Source organism: Porites lutea, chromosome 12, assembly GCF_958299795.1.
Source record: "Porites lutea chromosome 12, jaPorLute2.1, whole genome shotgun sequence".
NCBI classification, from domain to species: domain Eukaryota; kingdom Metazoa; phylum Cnidaria; class Anthozoa; order Scleractinia; family Poritidae; genus Porites; species Porites lutea.
Window position 1 is genome coordinate 22,810,622 of NC_133212.1, and position 17,966 is coordinate 22,828,587.

General features: G+C 40.3%; 3 protein-coding genes across 3 annotated transcripts in view; 1 reads left to right on the forward strand and 2 right to left on the reverse strand.

The window, feature by feature from the left end:
* Positions 1 to 104: 104 nt before the first annotated feature.
* Positions 105 to 10,140, reverse strand: LOC140921577 (G-protein coupled receptor 143-like). The gene is made up of 8 exons (XM_073371578.1): positions 9,816 to 10,140; positions 8,959 to 9,062; positions 5,884 to 5,975; positions 5,530 to 5,625; positions 4,875 to 4,981; positions 2,911 to 3,016; positions 2,199 to 2,307; positions 105 to 1,222 (listed from the first exon to the last, which is right to left on the reverse strand). Exons 1-8 carry the CDS (start codon positions 10,057 to 10,059, stop codon positions 899 to 901), a joined length of 1,182 nt encoding a protein of 393 aa, XP_073227679.1. The 5' UTR covers positions 10,060 to 10,140; the 3' UTR covers positions 105 to 898.
* Positions 10,141 to 11,048: 908 nt separating this feature from the next.
* On the reverse strand, positions 11,049 to 14,945 carry LOC140921579 (glutamine synthetase-like). The gene is made up of 4 exons (XM_073371580.1): positions 14,497 to 14,945; positions 13,087 to 13,314; positions 12,522 to 12,688; positions 11,049 to 11,944 (listed from the first exon to the last, which is right to left on the reverse strand). The coding sequence occupies exons 1-4, from the start codon at positions 14,857 to 14,859 to the stop codon at positions 11,623 to 11,625; spliced, it is 1,080 nt and encodes a 359-aa protein (XP_073227681.1). The 5' UTR covers positions 14,860 to 14,945; the 3' UTR covers positions 11,049 to 11,622.
* A 1,958-nt stretch (positions 14,946 to 16,903) lies between these two features.
* Positions 16,904 to 17,966, forward strand: part of LOC140921172 (translation initiation factor eIF2B subunit gamma-like) — an 8,122-nt gene continuing 7,059 nt past the window's right edge. Inside the window, exon 1 of the mRNA XM_073371142.1 lies at positions 16,904 to 17,126. Within this exon, the coding sequence (XP_073227243.1) occupies positions 16,976 to 17,126 (151 nt within the window). The 5' untranslated portion in view covers positions 16,904 to 16,975. The remainder of the gene's footprint in view (positions 17,127 to 17,966) is intronic.

Below are 17,966 nucleotides of genomic sequence, written 5' to 3' on the forward strand. Positions count from 1 at the left end.
AATAAACTTATTCAAGAGCATTTTTAACTAAGCTCTTAAACTACTGAATGAATTTCCTAGGAAAAGCCAAGTTTCTTTGAACAGAGAACCATGTCAGTGAAAAAATAAATATTATCTCTGCTAGCGTTCCTTGTTCGAGGATAATTGTGACCATACGGAAAACTGAAAACATCTAACCCAAGGGGCAAACATTACTCATTATAAAGAGGTTTAATTCATACTGGCAGCTATTGGCAATTCTAACAACTCTTTCTGAGTTTGACTTTTGCTATGAAAATTACTGTCTTCAAGATAACAAACTTCCATTTCCATATAAAAAAAATATTAGAAGCTGACAAAATCACAGCCACTTAAAGCAAGCAAAGGTTATTTCCAAACATAATAATATTGTATTCTACAGTTTTTTTAAGCTCACATCCCAGATGCCATGAATTGCAAGTAGAACTTGATGTTGTCCCTCTTTCACTATTTTTAATTCATAGGAGGCTCGTGTTAAAGACATCAGAAGAAAAATTAAATGCTTCCAAACTTTTTGGCTTTTCACTTTTAAAGTAAAACACAAAATGGGTTTCTTTTCTTGATATCTGGGAGGCCAGCTTTCTTGTTACTTATGAACTAGCCTGCAGTGCAGGCATTTTCATCGGGCGTGCGAATGTTTTGCTCACGAAAGTGCCATGTTGAAACTCGGAAAGAGAGGAGAAAATGGGGCGAGTCACACCTACCCTAAGGGTTTTTTTTTTACTCTACCTAATCTTCCTCCATCATAACATCAAAGATGGTGGTTACAACAGTACGAACATAACCATGCAGCTTTTGCTCACCCAAAATACGCCTACACTGCAGGCTACTTATGAACAACCAGTCACTTTATGTAATAAGAAGATATGTTACAACTGGCTTAACTGGAGTATCTTGACTCTCCCAATAACCTCGCAGTAAATGGTTTGCCTGGACTCTGTACAGGTGGAGTGCGTATAGGTGGGGAACCTCTCTCAGATCCTCCAGTAAGTAACCGGGAAATCTCACTCACTGGAATCTTGACCGACCCTGACAAAGAGTTAATTGTTAAGGCTTTATTTCGTTCTTCAAGATCATCTGGAGGGCAGTGAGAGTAGTTCTCCTGACGACATTGGCCAAATATGTGGGTACAACAAGCTGTAAATGGCCTGTGCTGTCCATAAACTAGACAATTGAGGAATCCTTGCAGGGGGTTGATTGATGCCTGTGGAGTGAAAAACAAATCAGAACTAACACCATTCAGCCACATAGCCCTTAAAATAAAATTCCTTTCAGCCATTTAATGCATGGATTTTGATCAGAGCTTTAGAGTCTCTCCAGCAAAATAAACAGCCTTTAGAAGCTCCAAGATAGTAATGTTCACTCATTCAGTAAAAAATAATGCGAAAAAAAATGCACTGGAGCTGGGGAGAGAGGAGGCTTCCCAGAACATTTGCATCTTATTTTCATTTTGCTTGTTTTATCTCTGTGATGTCCCTACTATCTGAGACGCTTGATATGTAAAGAAAGATGGTAAATTTTTCAACATGTCACAAGCATGGGACAAAGAAAAAACCTCAGTTCCAAACAGGAATTGAACCTATGACCTTCCATTTCACCATTTTGCTTATTTGAAGAATAACACAATTTGCTCAAAAATGGAGTTTGAACAAGCCAACTAAAAGCACTGGAGGAAGCAAGTCACAAATTCTGCTATAGCCATACAACTACCTAAACAGCTGTCCTTACCAATCAAAACCCCTAGATTAGTTAGTAAACACACCATTGCAACAAAACAAAAAGAACATGCTGGGCCCTCATAATGGGGATTTCAGTTCTCTCTTAAGAGTTCTCTCATAATTATATATTACTCAAAGTATTCCATGATAATGAAAGACTGCATCTCTTGGTCTGGGTTTGAGCCTAGCCATCACAATGTTTCAGATCACTGGACAAGGGCCTTCAGTTCATCTCTCTTCATGCAGCTGGTGAATTGAAGAGATACCTCTGGTGATATGTAACTTTGAGGGAGGGGGTAAACTGTGATGGATCACCAGTGTAGTGGTAATGCTCCTTTAGGTGTTTAATGCTAACAGAAGTTACCAGGATAATAATTGGCTGAGTGAGTCCAGTGGCTTGCCTTGTGGCTTTATACCTAATCATGTTATATCCTGTCTGCCGGAGAATAATATTTTACTTACCTCGACTAACCAGAGAGGATAATGCCTTTCTGGTTTCTGATCTAGGCTACCATTGTATTTAAAATAGTCATAAACATCGTGAAATCCATCAAGAAAGTTTGGCATCCAGCTGAAATAAATAATAATAATAATAATAACAGAATATTATTTGGACCTTCATACAAGTGAATAATTTAACCCCAATTTTCCTGGGTAGTGCCTTAGAAATGGAGCTAAAAATACTATTTCAACAGCTTCTCATCTACACAATTTAAAGGGCATTTTATTAATGTTTTTCAGTGTCATACCATTGAAGACTAAAATCAAAACCACTGCCTCCCTGATTCCAATCAGAATCTGTGATATGGAAATCTGGCCAAGTCTCAGGTCTATGCATATATAGCCATTACATGTAGGTGGGCAGCAGTACATGTGAGAATATTATAAAAGCAAATAACACATGATATAACAGTCATGATTTTAATCAAAAATCATGACTGTAATGAGAGATGGGCATCATTCTTTCAATTTCGAGGTTTGCATGATCAACAGCTAGATTCTCCTTCTGAATTTGCCTTGAATAAATTGTAAAACAAAACAAGAATTAATGATTACATCAAAAGTCCCTAAAAGGCCCTTATCACATCCACCAGCTCCATTATAAAAGTTAGTGGAATTTCTCTGAGAACAATTTTATTTAGAATTTTCACAATTTGAGAGTGTGCACACTTACCACAAAGCAAAGACAAAGACTATTAAAAGAAATCTTCTCCTAACAGACTTTTGAGCCTTTCTCTGAGTATCTGTAAAATAGCCTGTTCTTTTCATATTCTGGGACACTGGAAAACAAACAAACACATTAACATATAAGCTACAGTATGTTCTTGCTTAACCCTTAAGCCCTAAGAGTGATGGGCATCAAATTTCTCCTCATAATAACACATCTTAATAAAACAGAGTGGTCATAAGAATTAAGGACATGATCAAATAAGATGAACCTAATTGATACTTCAACAAATTCTCCCCACTACTTCTGTTGAAGACGTATAGGGAAAACAAATGAGAATTTGAATTTTGATGTTAGGGTTTATACCAGAGTGGAGCATACATAGCGCCCAAGTTTAATATAGACTCTTGTTGGCAGCTAATGATAAATTACACACACCCTAAACAAAAGGGCAATTTTTTGGGAAGCTACTCTGCTTTTAAAGAGCTTTTTTTCAGGAACCCCTTGAAATTCAAAATTATACTGTATTACAAAATGATTACAAAGTTCAGCTATTTTGATTTGTGATAAATTAATATAAATCCTTATCATCATTGTTTTTACTGAGTTGGTAAAAATTAACCAGACTCAGGGCTGAGGTGAACTATAAACTACTGCTTATACATGCCCTGGCCTTATACATAGAGGATATTACACGGTGGCGCGAAGATATGAATTTTATTTTCGAGTGACAAAACAATATTTTACAAGCAAGCGCAGCGAGTGGGTACAATATTGTTTTTGCCATGAGAAAATAAAATTCATATCTTCAAGCCACCGTGTAATGTTCTTTTTATTGTATAGACAAAAAGACCGATAAAATAATAGAGGGAAATGACCGAAATCACGTCATTGATAAACTCACATGTGAGATTATGGAAAATAAACAACTCAGGTCCCGGATGTAGTTTTTATGAATTTTACAAGAGGTATATTTTCCAGTAAAACACTCGTGTCTATCTAATAAATCTTCATAACTAAGGGTTTTAGGAGGCCTTATTAAGTTACACAGAGGGGCTTATATTGGAGGTCACTTAATATAACTCGGAGAGAATAGACTAAAAAAAGTGCTTCGAAACCCGCTATAGCATCAAGGAATGCTGATCAAAATACGTTTTTAAAGTACTGTGTTTTTAATTATTATGCTTCAAAACGTCATAATAAATAATAATTGAATTCATTTTAAACATTTGAAGGGAGCTAATATAATTTGATGTATTTTTTTAGTCTATATATGTAGATAGGCCTATAACTGGGGAGCTTATAAGTGGCACTTTCTGGTTCAACAACTAGGAAGCCCGGGGGGCCTCCCATATGGAAGGGGCAGGGATGCTCATCGTCTCTCATTTCAGATTTTGGTCTCACTTAGGGAGTTCTGAGCAAAACACCATTATAATATAGCTGTAAAGGTCTTATTTAGTGTCACGCAAAGAAATATAAAATCATAATTATATTTTCAATTCATTTTTTGTTTTCTACAAGTTTAAAATGGTCTCTTTTAGGGGGCAAAATAGCCCAGATTGGTCTCCTTTAGGGGTTTAATTCAAAATTTCTGACAAGCCCCTTTCATATGGGAGTCCCTCCTCCCTGGGCTAGGAAGTTCTATTTTCCTTTTGTTCCCTTTGAAATAAGTAGCCAGGAATAAAGCTCTGATACCAGCGGCGGATTTCAGGAAGGGGCCCGGGGGCCCGGGGGCCTGGACTTCCTCTTATTTTTAGACTTAACTGAGGCCCAAAGGGCCCAAAAAAATTTTTTTGGGGGGGGGGGGGGTGACAGCCCCCCCTCCCCCCCCCCCAGGTTATTTATCTCAAGGTCTGGATCCGGCACCAGATGTACTGTAGTAGTCCTGCAGGAGAAATCCCAGGGCCCTGAATGACAGCCCTGATAAGACTGATTTAAATTATTATTTTTTTTATTTTCTCAATAACTACCTTTTCGATAAGCTTTCCAGTAAATGAAAGGAAGAGACACCATTACTAGGAACAGAGGAACAAAGCAAACTGCATAATGTAGGAGTGCTATGTCACCATGGGAGCAACTGAAAACCAAAAAGAATTCGCCATTTATAAAAATTAAAACCTCCAAAAGCGGAATGAAAATTGAGGGTGGATGGGAGATGTTTGTGAGCCATCAAGTGATCAACTTAATTTAATACTGTCCTTCACTTTCACACCAATTTCTGAACATTCAGTGCTGTTAAATATACCTGTTTATATATGCCTTCATTATTTTAAACAGAACTATTCTCAACGTCTCAAAGTAAAGTCGTCTCAACACAAGTTGTTTTGATATGAATTCAAGCAGTGAAATTGTACAGTCAAAGATTTTGCAATTGTTCACTTTAGGTATAGTTTGGGTGAGTATTCTTCATTCTTTAAGCCAATGTGAAAAATTTTACACTTTGACTGAATAAACTTGTATCAAAACGACCTTAACTCAAAACAACCAGTAACCAGATAACCCAGGTCAAGCATGAGAAACTTGAGCTTAAGCTTTTAAAACATTTTTTCAGCTAAAGTTAAGTCACAATCCGCGCTGTGATACAGATTAGACCAACATCAAAATAATACCATAATTTATTCTCACTTTATTGGATCTGTCAGATATACTGCAACCTCAACACATATTACAAGCCAAGCTGCCAATGGCCATGACATCAAATGATATGCTGCACTGTTGAATCTGCAAACCAATGTGACAACATATAAAACATTTAGAAATTACTCATCCTCACTTCAAGATTCACCTGTGGAAGCTCTAGCATTTGATTCATTAGGGCTGAAAATCTGTCACAATGTATAATCACTACAATTCTATAGACCATGTGAAATTGACAAAGAAAGTGACTTGCTGTTTAGATCACGCTTTCCTTGGATATATGGAATCTTTCAGCTAACAATGAAAAAAATATGGCTGCTAACTAAAAGCTCTTTTAAATACCTTGTAGCACTATTATGAACTTGAAGGCAGATATCAATGGAGTAAAACAGTGTCCACAAGTAGGAACAAATGTATGAAAACATTGTGAATGACTGAAATTGAATTGAAAGAAAGTAAATAAATTATCAATAACAACTGACAGAAAGAAAAATTATTGCATGAAAGCATCTTTTCAGGATGATTAAATTTTGGTTTGTAATGGCAGAACGTCTAGACATTTTTACATACTGTATTTCCTCGAAAAAATGCCCATGCACACCCCACTCCCCCCAAAAAAGTGCCCACCCTTGAGGCCATAGTATCAAATAAGCACCCGCCCTCCCCTCCCCCTTACTTTAATAAATAATAGGGATACATGGAAAACAAGCTTCTTTTGCCACTTTAGTTAACCTTTTAGGCTTCGATTACATCAGAATCTGTAAAGCAAAATTAAGTTTCTTTTCCGTTAAGACACTTCCAGTAAATTCTTTATCCATGCGCTTGCAGAGTTCCTGTATGTTTGCATCACCTCTTCTTTCAATTTTTGTCTCATTGCCACTACACTCTTGGTTAAGGCCATAAACTTCCCAGGAAAAACTAGACCATTCTTTAGTTCTTTTTAAGGAAAACATAATTAAGTGCCCTCGAATAAGAGCCCATCCTTTTAGACGAAATATTACTATTTGAAGTAAGCACCTGGGTGCTTATTCACGGAAATATGGTACCCTAAGTATTTTGTCTAGCTTAAGGGTTAAGAAAGAGGAGATTTGAAAGGCAGAAGAGGGGAGGGGCAGGAATTCTTATCTTCATTCTCTCTCGGATCTACCATAAAGAGGCCAAACAGTCAGTCACACATATACAATAATTATTGTCATATTAATTAATAATTAGTTAATTTTTATTATTATTGTTAAGGAGTAAGTATTACTCCTTAACAATAATAATAAACATTATATATTATTATTCATTCAAAATATTTCCCCAATTCTGATTGGCTAAAAGCACACGTTTAATCACAGGCAGCCCAAGCGCACTATTTGTGGGTTCGGGCTTCAGAGGTCATTTGGTCAGAATATACTAGAATTATTAGTGTATTATCTGATGCCAAATAAATGCAAAAAGTCTTAAAGATATGAAGTCTTCTTGTTTGTCTATCTTTACTAGTAGCCTTTAAGATAACGAAAATCGATATTTCTTGTATTATTACATGTGATTCGGGCCCTTATTGTTCGAATTTTATCACATGTATTCGAATCTACAACGCTAAGAAAAAAAAAATCATGATCACGCGAAATATTAATTCAAAAAGCTCCCTTACCTTTAGTTCATAGCCACTCTGTGTCCTACGGTCGGTTTAAACGCCGTTTAGTCGACTTTCTTTCCATCGAATACTGAACACTATAAAAGAAGGGAAGGCTGGAGACCTTCCAACCGACGCTCGCCACTCGAAGGCCAATAAATTCAAAACAAAGCGACCGATCTCCCTAAAATTGCCACCAGCCAGACCGAAGAGTGTATACCTACCCGTTCAACGAGCGCCAGGTTCTAAATTCGGCTGCATGAGCTCGTGGAGCGCTGCATTTCGCATCGATTCTGGCCAGCTTCGCTTTGCCATGATGCGCAATCTGAACTGTTATCCTACGAGATTTGAATCTTGGAGCTTGGCGACCGCGTCAGATCGACAAAACGTCACTCTCGCGGGGGAGGGTCGTCACTTTTGCCCTATCGCAAACCGACACTGTCCGGGAGCCGGTGCGTTTAATTCGGCCGGAAACAGCTCACGCGTGTATGACACATGAAACCCAAAAACGTCCCCAACTGTCTTTCCTCCGATTTGAGATTTAAATCTTTCCAATAACGGTTACAAAATCAGTTCGTGGCAGTCAGTTGTCTGGATCAGTAGTTCTGTTCAAGTTCGATATTTCCTTTCGTATTTTAACAACAGTTCATTTCAGAGCTACCCTAAAATTTATTTTTCTTCTTCACGTAGCTTGTTTGTTAGTAAAAATCACGTGTATTTCGGTTCCTGTGGCGATCGCGTGTGTCTAGCGTTTGAAGAAAGTCTGTTGATAACGATGTTATCAAAAGTAGCCAGACAATAGGAGGATTTTCCTCCTCCGAAGAAAAGAAAATCTTTTGGCTGTTCAGAAGAGTGGAAAATATGGTAAGTGAAACAAATTCTAATAATTATGTTGGTGTCGGTTTGCGATAGGGCAAAAGTGACGACCCTCCCCCGCGAGAGTGACGTTTTGTCGATCTGACGCGGTCGCCAAGCTCCAAGATTCAAATCTCGTAGGATAACAGTTCAGATTGCGCATCATGGCGAAGCGAAGCTGGCCAGAATCGATACGAAATGCAGCGCTCCACGAGCTCATGCAGCCGAATTTAGAACCTGGCGCTCGTCGAACGGGTAGGTATACACTCTTCGGTCTGGCGGGTGGCAATTTTAGGGAGATCGGTCGCTTTGTTTGGAATTTATTGGCCTTCGAGCGGCGAGCGTCGGTTGGAAGGTCTCCAGCCTTCCCTTCTTTTATAGTGTTCAGTATTCGATGGAAAGAAAGTCGACTAAACGGCGTTTAAACCGACCGTAGGACACAGAGTGGCTATGAACTAAAGGTAAGGGAGCTTTTTGAATTAATATTTCGCATGATCATGATTTTTTTTTTTTCTTAGCGTTGTAGATTCGAATACATGTGATAAAATTCGAACAATAAGGGCCCGAATCACATGTAATAATACAAGAAATATCGATTTTTGTTATCTTAAAGGCTACTAGTAAAGATAGACAAACAAGAAGACTTCATATCTTTAAGACTTTTTGCATTTATTTGGCATCAGATAATACACTAATAATTCTAGTATATTCCGACCAAATGACCTCTGAAGCCCGAACCCACAAATAGTGCGCTTGGGCTGCCTGTGGTTTAATTCACCATAACCAGTTACTGATGACCAAATTTGGAAGAATTTTGTGTTTAGTGAGGAAATGATGTCAAAACAATATATACGCACATTAAGACAATCCATCACCCGGTCCCAACCATAAATAAAACACACTAAGGAACATAAAAAACATAATTTGTCACAAGACAGTACCTCAATTGGTAAAGCAAAATCAACATAGGACTCACTGAATGGTTTTAGTGGTGTTTCAGAAGGAAGCATTAATGTGAGCAGTAATATTGACATGGAAATAGCACCTGGAAAGATCAGAAAAAAAATTAAATGTTTCAAACGCCGTTTTTATTCCAAAATGGTGTCAAATTTTGTTATTCTTATTGACCCTCGATGCCACGTTTCAAAGTAAAACTGATATCTCTTGCAGGTATATAATCATTAACATAACTATAACACTGAAAGAAAATATTTTAAGTATTTTTTAATATTTTAAGGTTTAAATACAATCTATAGAAAAATCAGGGAACTTGCAACTTGTCCTTGGCTGGTGTTGTGGACATATTAAAAGAGGAACTGTAAATCAGACAGTTGTGAGTTCGAACCTCAATGGTGCAGTCTGAATTTTTCTTCCTTGAGTGTTTGTTATAGCGTGGTGAATGGGGAGGCACAGAAAGGCGAATAGAGAGGAAAATAAAATAAATAAATAATAATGATAATGATAATAATTTCTTGGTCATGGATTGTAAGATTTCTTTGTTGTTTGATCCAAATCAGCTGATTTACACGAGATGTCGGTATTACGTAAAACAAGATGTCGGTATTTTAATAGTAAAACCATTTGTGATTTGTTAATGGAATGTTGACATCGTCACATCATAGTTATGAATCTGTTTGGTTTTTCAACAAACAGATGCTTTGAATCCGCCGGCAATATGCTACTTAAATAAATTCTGATCTTCGGGGCGATTTTGGTCAGCAAGGCAATCTTGTAAGAAAAATAACTCTTTACACTAATGATCGTATGACGGTCGGTAATTAATACTCAAGGATCTCACCTACACATGTGAACAAATCTGCCAATGCAAGCGAAAACACGATATGCGGCGTAGGAGAAGGGACTCTTCTCGACTCCCGATCTGAAAGGCGCATTCTTTTCGACCAGTTGACAAGCTGAACAATAGCTCCAAAAGAAGATATCGTTGCTGTAGAGATGCATATACTGCTGAAAGTTATTCGTCTAGATATATCAATCTCTTCTTTCTTTATACAGTAGATGGAGCTTCCTCGAAGGAACGCCATGTTGATTTTTGAGGCACTTGCCGGGAGGGCCCTAGGCCGTTAGAATGTCCCCACCGCGACCCAGAGCGTACGAAAACAGAGGAAGACCAGGCCTGGAGGAAGACTGCGCGGTTGTTGGAAGGCCGATTAGCGCTTAACCTAGGGTTAATATTAACCCGGGTTTCATTTTCTTTTGTTCAAAAGCATTTCCTCGGACTATTGTTTTGAGCCACTGAACTCATGGGCTACTGCCTCCCCAAGGCCCTAGCCCCTAGTGTTGTTGGGAGAGGCGGGGAGGGGGGGGGGGCGTGGGGGGACTCCAATAAAAATTTAGAGAGCCGCGGGGTGGATTCCTACCATTACGTGCCACACAGACGTGAATTTTGCGCGCGCAGATAGAGCAGAGGCAACGTATGATGAATCGTATACGCAAAGGCGATGTTTAGCGCAACACAGCGTTGCAACATTGTTGCGACATTATTTCGGATGGTTGTAACATTGTTCCAATATTGTAGCGCTGTGTTGCGCTAAAAATCGTCGTTGCGAACATCACCTTAAAAGTTGAGCTGGGTTCAGCGGGCGCGCGAGGCGGCACCTTTCCCCATCGATTCGGTCCAACCGCAAAAGTTTCGAAAACGTGTCAGAGTTCAAAGGCACTGAGCTTGCCTGCCTGCTTTGATCATCGAGGGCGTCACAACTCACGCTTAAAATAGTTTAAAATTTAAAACTGGTTTATCCGGATAACAAAGAGGGACCGAATGTCCTCCTAACTTTTCCCGTCCTTACCCGATCGTGGGGGTCGCATTTTTTGCAGATCGGTACTTTTTCAAATATCATGCTATTTGTGGAGGTTGTTACGTGACAATCGTTTCAACAAATGTGACGACTATTGCAGGTTTATTCTTCTTCTTCTTGAAAACGAGAATGCAGCCCTGATTACAACAAATAAAAGACGAAAACACCTGCCAAACACTAGAAACGTACGTGTAGTAAATTCGCTTATATATATATTTTTTGCTTTTAATGATCTTTTACTAAGATTGATCAGTTGATAGATGCTATTACAGAGGCTTTTATTCAATAAATCGCCCGAGTCTTAGACCTATTCATCCACTGATGTACCTAGATTAAGACAGAGCGATTCTAAGTCACGAGTCCATGGAGAGAGTATATTGGAGTACTACGGCTGGGAACATTCCAGTGAAAGCTCTTCGGCACACACTACTCAGTCTTTCCAAGTGTAAAATAGCCTGAGATAAAGGCCGACGTTAAGTCGCAACTCCGCCACTGTACGTAGTTTCTACGCGAAACGACGCCTGAGTAACGAGCGCAGAATTTCCATTTTCATGTGGTGTCACTCGGCCCAGATCTGAGTAGTGCTTCTGATTATTGGTTAATCCAAATTTCTTTCGCAGCACCAATCGGAAGCACTGCCAAGATCTGGATGGTGATACGTCATCAGTATGGCATTTTCTGCCCTCTTTCCTCAGACCTCATTTCGCGGGGAAACCAGTGGTAGCGTCTCAAAATGTGGGCTGTCTCCAGTTCTCAGGCGTTGTTTAAAATAATGTCTGCCATAGTGAGTTAATTTCCCAGTAAGGTCGTCCTCACAATGGCTTCAGTAACACGGTAAGGATCGCAGTTGGACGATGGTCGTCTATCCTCTAGGTACCCCTTGCCATCTTCAGCACATTGCCTAGGAATCCGCACACTCACCCCTCGGTTGGCTACCCCATGAGAAAAGTTATCAATCGACGAGGTCTCGTGGTGGCCAGTTAGGCGTCGTTTGTTGTCTTCCCCCTCGTTAGGATCATACATTCTGATGTGGTAGTCGTGTTTGTTGGACAGCTTTTCAATAGCATCGTATATGTGCTTCATTCCTCCTTCTTCTCTCATTGCCTGTGTGCTGCAAATGATGTCATTAAAGCAGTTTACTTTTAGTTTCTGATTTGCCCCCTTTTTGCAGTTTCGTCCCCCAGGGTTTCTTGCTTGTTGCTCAAAGGAAACTGGAGAAGCGCGAAAGAGATCCCCACTCCAGCAGTCCCCCCCCTCCCCCCCCCGCCCCGCCTGTCGACCCCAAACCATGCGAAACGCCTGGATACCAACCTCGTCCCCAGGGCTTTTCCCTTTTCCCACCCATTTTTTAAGGGAAAAGCCCTGGGGACGAAGTTGCCTGGATACGGGACAGGCCCCTCTAAGTAATGGTTAAAAATATGAACTAATCACCGCGAAGGGATTTATTTTAAAGACTGTTCCGAAGGCAAACTCTTCGTTGCCTTGAATTCATTTTCCGACATAAAGTGCCCAACAAACCACAATCTTTACGGTAATTAAACCAAGCCGCAAATTTCAAGAACATAAACTAAAAATGTCATCTATAATTGTAAACTGAAAACCCCAATACCCTGCTCGTATAACCGTAGTGTAACCTCACGAGGCAAGGGCTTTTCAAGTATGCATACGTGACCTCACTTCTTATTTACCTGTAGTTTGTGTGGGCGCCAGCTCCATTCCAGTCCCCTGGGATAGGTTTGGGATCAAAAGTAACTTTGATTCCAAAGTCTTCAGCAACACGATGCAATATAAACCTTGATATCCACAAGTGGTCTCCCATATCAATACCCTCACAAGGACCAACTTGGTACTCCCACTGAAACAAAAAAGACCGACCGTGATGAACATGCACATTTCCTCAACAGGTCCTCGAGAAACACACTAGTTGGATTTTATCTCTGATATTTCTCATCACATAACCTGAGAAAACAGCTGACACTTGGCGACTCCATCACTGATTTCCTCGTAAATAACGTCTGAGGATTAGATACTGATGACGTGTCACCACCCAGATCTTGATCGCGCGGCGTGAAAAATTTGCTTCAACCAATCAGAAGCACTATCCAGATCTGGGCAGTGACACGTCATCAGTATGGAATTTCTGCGCTCGTTCTGCAGACGTCTTTTGGTGAGGAACCAGTAGTGGCCGGCGTCTCGAAAATGTCGCCTGTTCTCGATTGGAAATTATTACAGTGAATGTTACTCAGTTCTCACCTGAGCCGGCATAACTTCAGCATTTGTTCCTGCGATTTTGACACCTGCATATAGGCAAGCACGATAGTGAGCTTCAACCACGTCACGACCAAACACATTTCCAGTGCCAACAGCACAGTAGTAGGGCCCCTGTGGCCCAGGGAAGCCACCCTTTGGCCAGCCAAGAGGATGACCATCTTTGTCAAGCAGAGTGTATTCTTGTTCAATACCAAACCAAGGATGGGCGTTCTGAGACAAATGGAAAAGTTCAAAACAGTGAAAAAACTTTAACTCACTGGACACAAAAATTGGGAAAGCTCAATTTCTAAAAGCGAATTACTGGAAATTCAAAAATTCGCAGGTCTTTTTTACGCCTCTGACTTTCTATGACCACAGACTTACTATCCTCTGCCTTCGTTGACTAGACTGCGAGCAGTCTCTTATTTTTCTTTGCGAAGTTACTGCACCCCCCATTCGCGCTGGCTGAGATAAGAACTAGACGGAAGAGAAAAGAGAAAGAGTTGAAATGCAAGCAGTCTATTCGTTGACTTATTGATGCAAGTACGTGCATGAGTGAGCTTTTTCTTTCTTTCATTATTTTAGTGTTGGGAAGAAGGGATAAAAAGTCATTGCTACGTGATGGCGAGCTGGGAAGGCGGGTCCTGGTGACTAGTTATTGAATAGTGGAATTTTTGTACTGTTTTCCCTGGTGAAATATGATGTGACTCCACAGGTGACGTAGATCACAGAAACGGTAGGTTTTTTCCCCATACAAATCCTTATATTACGAATGTTACGCAACAATGCCTGTGCTCGACGATGTTCATATCAGTCGAACCTGGGCTACCTGTGGTGACTCTGCGACTTTTGACACGAAATTAATGTCCTACTGAGATCAAAAGTACTATTAACATTTGAACTGGGTGTTATCATACCTCTTTAAGTCTCTTTAGGTTTTTTTTTATCAGATCATTAGTTTCATGCAAAAGTTCACATATTCTAGCTTGGTTTATCAAAACAAATCAAAAGTAGGCAGATTTCGAGCTTGTTCAGTAACTTGGATTTAAACATGAAAACGTAGGCTTGCAACGAACAAAAGCCACTCAGAAACATCAAAGACAGAGGTCATGAAACCGATGTCAAAATCGTTGTTACTTTATGTTCATTTTGTCATTTTTTTTCCAAAGCCGCTTTACGGATTTGTGAACAACAAAGCCTTGCTCTCTTGCCAACAGTTGTCGAAGCATGCATGTACAGTGTCACTGAAAAAACAACAACAGCAACATCTACCTGATATCGGATGTTTGGTGGATCCACGCCACGTGAAAAGTCGCACGTGAAGTTTTTAGTTCAAAAGTTCGCACATTTCTGGTTAGTCGAGGCAAGAAACTAGTTTTATTGAAGTTAAAAATAAAGGTTAATGCTTTTTACCTCCACCAGTTCAGTTTCCATGACATCAAGACAGTTTTTCCTGGTGTTTGTTTTGGTTGGTTTGTGGTTAAATTGATACGTCTCGCACAAAACCAACTTGTTTTTTCCTTGCCTGAATGGATCTCGGAATAAGGCGACTGGATGAAGATAAATATCGCTGTTACAGCCCTCAGCCTGATAGGTACTAGAGCCGTCGAAGTTCCAAATTGAAAGGTCTTCTGGTTTCATGGGTTCCATGTTGAGAGTTTTCGTCTTGCAGCGAAGATTTTCCCCAGTTCCATCCACCCACACGTACATGGCTTGAACACTTTCTCCTTGGTCGAGTGTCATATATTTTTTGGAAAGGGCTTTGCTGTGATCCATGATGTCTGATCTAGCTAAGACGACAAACTTCTCTGACCTTCCGACGTCTTGACTGCTCCACTTGCCGTGAATGAGCTAAAGTGACTTTAACTGTATTTGCACAGTTTATATGACTGGGGCGAAGTGTTTTAGAGCCAATCAAATGCGTGCAATCCATCAGCTGTTTTTCAGGTGAAAGTAGTTTTGTTGTTTAGTTATGACGTCATTGCATTGATGACACGTGTACAGATGTACACTTGTATTTCGCTGCAAGATACTGCTCGTGACTTCGAAAGGAAATATAGCAGTGTATACCGTATATAACCCACGAACTACTTGAACATAATTTACATGTAAGCTGCTTTTAATCGAGGCAATAGCCCTGCAATAGTATGGTGTACGTGCAACAATGTTATCTTAAATGAATGGAGTAACTGGGGTGACTTTCAAGTGGTCTCGGGCAAAACTCGCATGCAATTTTACATGGGGGGGGGGGGGGTACTTCCTAGTAATAGGGTAGCAGGGTTCTATATAGGATTTATCATTCGGCGGAGAAGTCCCGAGTGGCTGAAGGGGACGAGCTTCCTAGGGGGGTCTGGGGGCATGCTCCCCCGGAAAATTTTTGAAAATGAATATGCACTGAGACGCAATCTGGTGCATTTTGAGACAATATTTTCAGAAATGTTACAGTGTGTGCACTGACCTCGTCGCGACTGGATGTTTTTTCCGATTCAGTTACTTATGTAATGTAAAGATAACAATATTTTTTGGGGAAAGCTTGGTATTTTTTTTTTTTGGAAAGGGGGGAGGGGGGGGAAAGAAGTTTCTACCCCTCAAATACCGGCCCCTAGATAGAACCCTGGCAGTATGGGGATGTGCCGCTAGATGGGGTTGCATTTTCATCAGAGTTACTAGAACGGGATCGCACATTTTCGGGGTTTGGGGGATCAGGGGATCATGAAAAGTGGAAAGATTTTCACTTCGTTAAGTTTGACAAATGTGTCATTTCATTTCAAGATGACCTAGTTTAAATGCTTTCAAGAAGGTAGATGCATAAACAGCCGGGACTGTTACTAAGTTGGGATGGCGAAAATGACATTTTCCCAAAAGGTGACTAAAATGGGGTCTACAATTTGGCCTCAGAATAGAAGCAGCACATACCCAGCAAAAATTAACCCAAGTAACCCTCCCGGGTTTTACATGAACTTACTTGTTTTTTGCTTTCACATGATTTAAGTTATCTTTGAGCTGTGCGAAACAACTAAGGACGAAAAAATCGTTTTTGATTTGCCATTCCAAGTGCTAAAACTTGTTTTGCTAGCGACAAAGAAGAGAGCAGGTACAACTATAGTTTACAAATTTCATTGTCACGTGCTATGTTATTTATAGAACACAACCAGCAAAGCTATTTTGACTAAGCAAAAACTTCACAGACTATCTGCAGGGGGTGTTTATTATTTTTGTTCCTCATGACTGTCATCTCACCTTATTTTTAATTTCTTGTTGCTATGCACAACATAAACAGTATGGGATGGAGGGGATGACCTCGGCCACGTGACCTGTGCTGTGTTTTTCCAAATGCATGACCGTAAGCAGGAGCCAATGGGCTTCTGCCTCAAGCCAGGAAGATTCCTCGCTGCACAATATGAAAAAGTCAAATTTTAAGAGAAGAAAATGGAGGTATTCGAGACGAAAACCCGATTACTCTACAAGGCTATGAACGGCGCTTATTACCCCAGGGAAAATTAGCTGGCTTGCAGTCGGGTAGCCTGCGAAAACAACCGTCGATCTCCTCGCTCTTCGCAGCTGGGGACGTTTCGCTTGGAGGAACGTCCACAGCGGCGACCAGCGGCGAAGAGCGAGGAGGAACGGATGTTTTCGCAAGCGATTTTCGTAGGCTAGCAGTCGCGTATCCCGACAGCTTGCGCGCGTCCGTGAGCGCGCGTGCGTGAACTCTTTAGCCGAGAGGCCTGGCCGAGAGGGATTGAGACCGATAACTCAGTTCGCGCTATGCAACCAGGCAAAAGAAAAATGGCGGATCAGTAAACCCTCATTCCTTTTTGGAGATGTCCACTGAATGTATCGCTTATTCCCGTTTTCTGTCATTCCAGATAACACGTTAAACTAAACTTCTAAAATGGCCGAATTTCAAGCGGTAATCATGGCGGCTGGCACAGGCTCGCGAATGTTTCCTTTGACTGAGAAAATTCCCAAAGCTCTCTTGCCTGTGGGAAATTTACCAGTGATATGGTATCCCATCAATTTGCTCGATAAAGCAGGCTTTGAGGGTAAGGAACATAAATTTATTGTTAAAGCTTACCTATGTTCTGTGAATTCCTATTGACAAAATGCTTAAAAATATGTTGGAAATGTTACCTTACCCAGAGATTCCCAGAGTACATAAATGTTGTGGTTCAATCCTTTTTTTGGGGGGGGGGGAGGGGGGGGTTAAATTTATTAATTTTACTTTGTTTCGTTATCAGACAGACAACCTTTATTTTAGCACGATGATATTAAAAGCATTGCAAGCTTATGGGGTCATGAAATAAGAAAAACAGACAGCCTCTTTAGGATACATCACCATAACCTAAAACAAAATTAATGGAAAATTATTAGTTGGGTGCAGGCAAAAAATTGACAATTCCGTCACTTCCATCCCATCATTTTTTTCCTTGTTACTTTTTTGCGCTTGCTGTGTACAAATTAACTCGATCCCCACCATCTGAACACCTGGAACAGGCTACATGACCCTTTCGCCATGCATTCCTCATATTCTCTTATGTGTACAATTTCCAACATGCAAAGATTGTCATTGGTACCCAGTAAGGGTAGGGTCTATATTGGGATGCAACCACTGGTAGATGAGTCATGGGCGACACTGAAAAGTACTGTCAATTTTTGCATCAGTGACTTTGTCTAGAAAAAAAAATGAAAGTTGCAGATTGTAGATTGCACTTAGCCTGAGAAAACAGCCAACATTTTGCAATGCCATCACTGGTTTCCCTGCAAAATGACATCTGAGGAATGAGCAAAGAAATTCCATACTGATGATGTGTCACTACTCAGATTTGGGTGGTGCTTCTGATTGGTCGTGCTACCAGGGAATGTACTTCCACATTATTTTTAGG

What these genes read in the sequence shown, in the direction of transcription:
- LOC140921577 (XM_073371578.1), bottom strand. Translation starts at nt 10,059, where the DNA reads ATGGCGTTCCTTCGAGGAAGCTCCATCTACTGTATAAAGAAAGAAGAG. An exon ending in CTGGAAAGCTTATCGAAAAG is followed by an intron (nt 3,017 to 4,874) that starts GTAGTTATTGAG and finishes TTTGTTTTCCAG; the next exon opens with TGTCCCAGAATATGAAAAGA. An exon ending in ATCCTCTCTGGTTAGTCGAG is followed by an intron (nt 1,223 to 2,198) that starts GTAAGTAAAATA and finishes TTCACTCCACAG; the next exon opens with GCATCAATCAACCCCCTGCA.
- LOC140921579 (XM_073371580.1), bottom strand. Translation starts at nt 14,859, where the DNA reads ATGGATCACAGCAAAGCCCTTTCCAAAAAATATATGACACTCGACCAA. An exon ending in CTGAAGTTATGCCGGCTCAG is followed by an intron (nt 12,689 to 13,086) that starts GTGAGAACTGAG and finishes TTTTTGTTTCAG; the next exon opens with TGGGAGTACCAAGTTGGTCC. An exon ending in GGCGCCCACACAAACTACAG is followed by an intron (nt 11,945 to 12,521) that starts GTAAATAAGAAG and finishes CATCATTTGCAG; the next exon opens with CACACAGGCAATGAGAGAAG.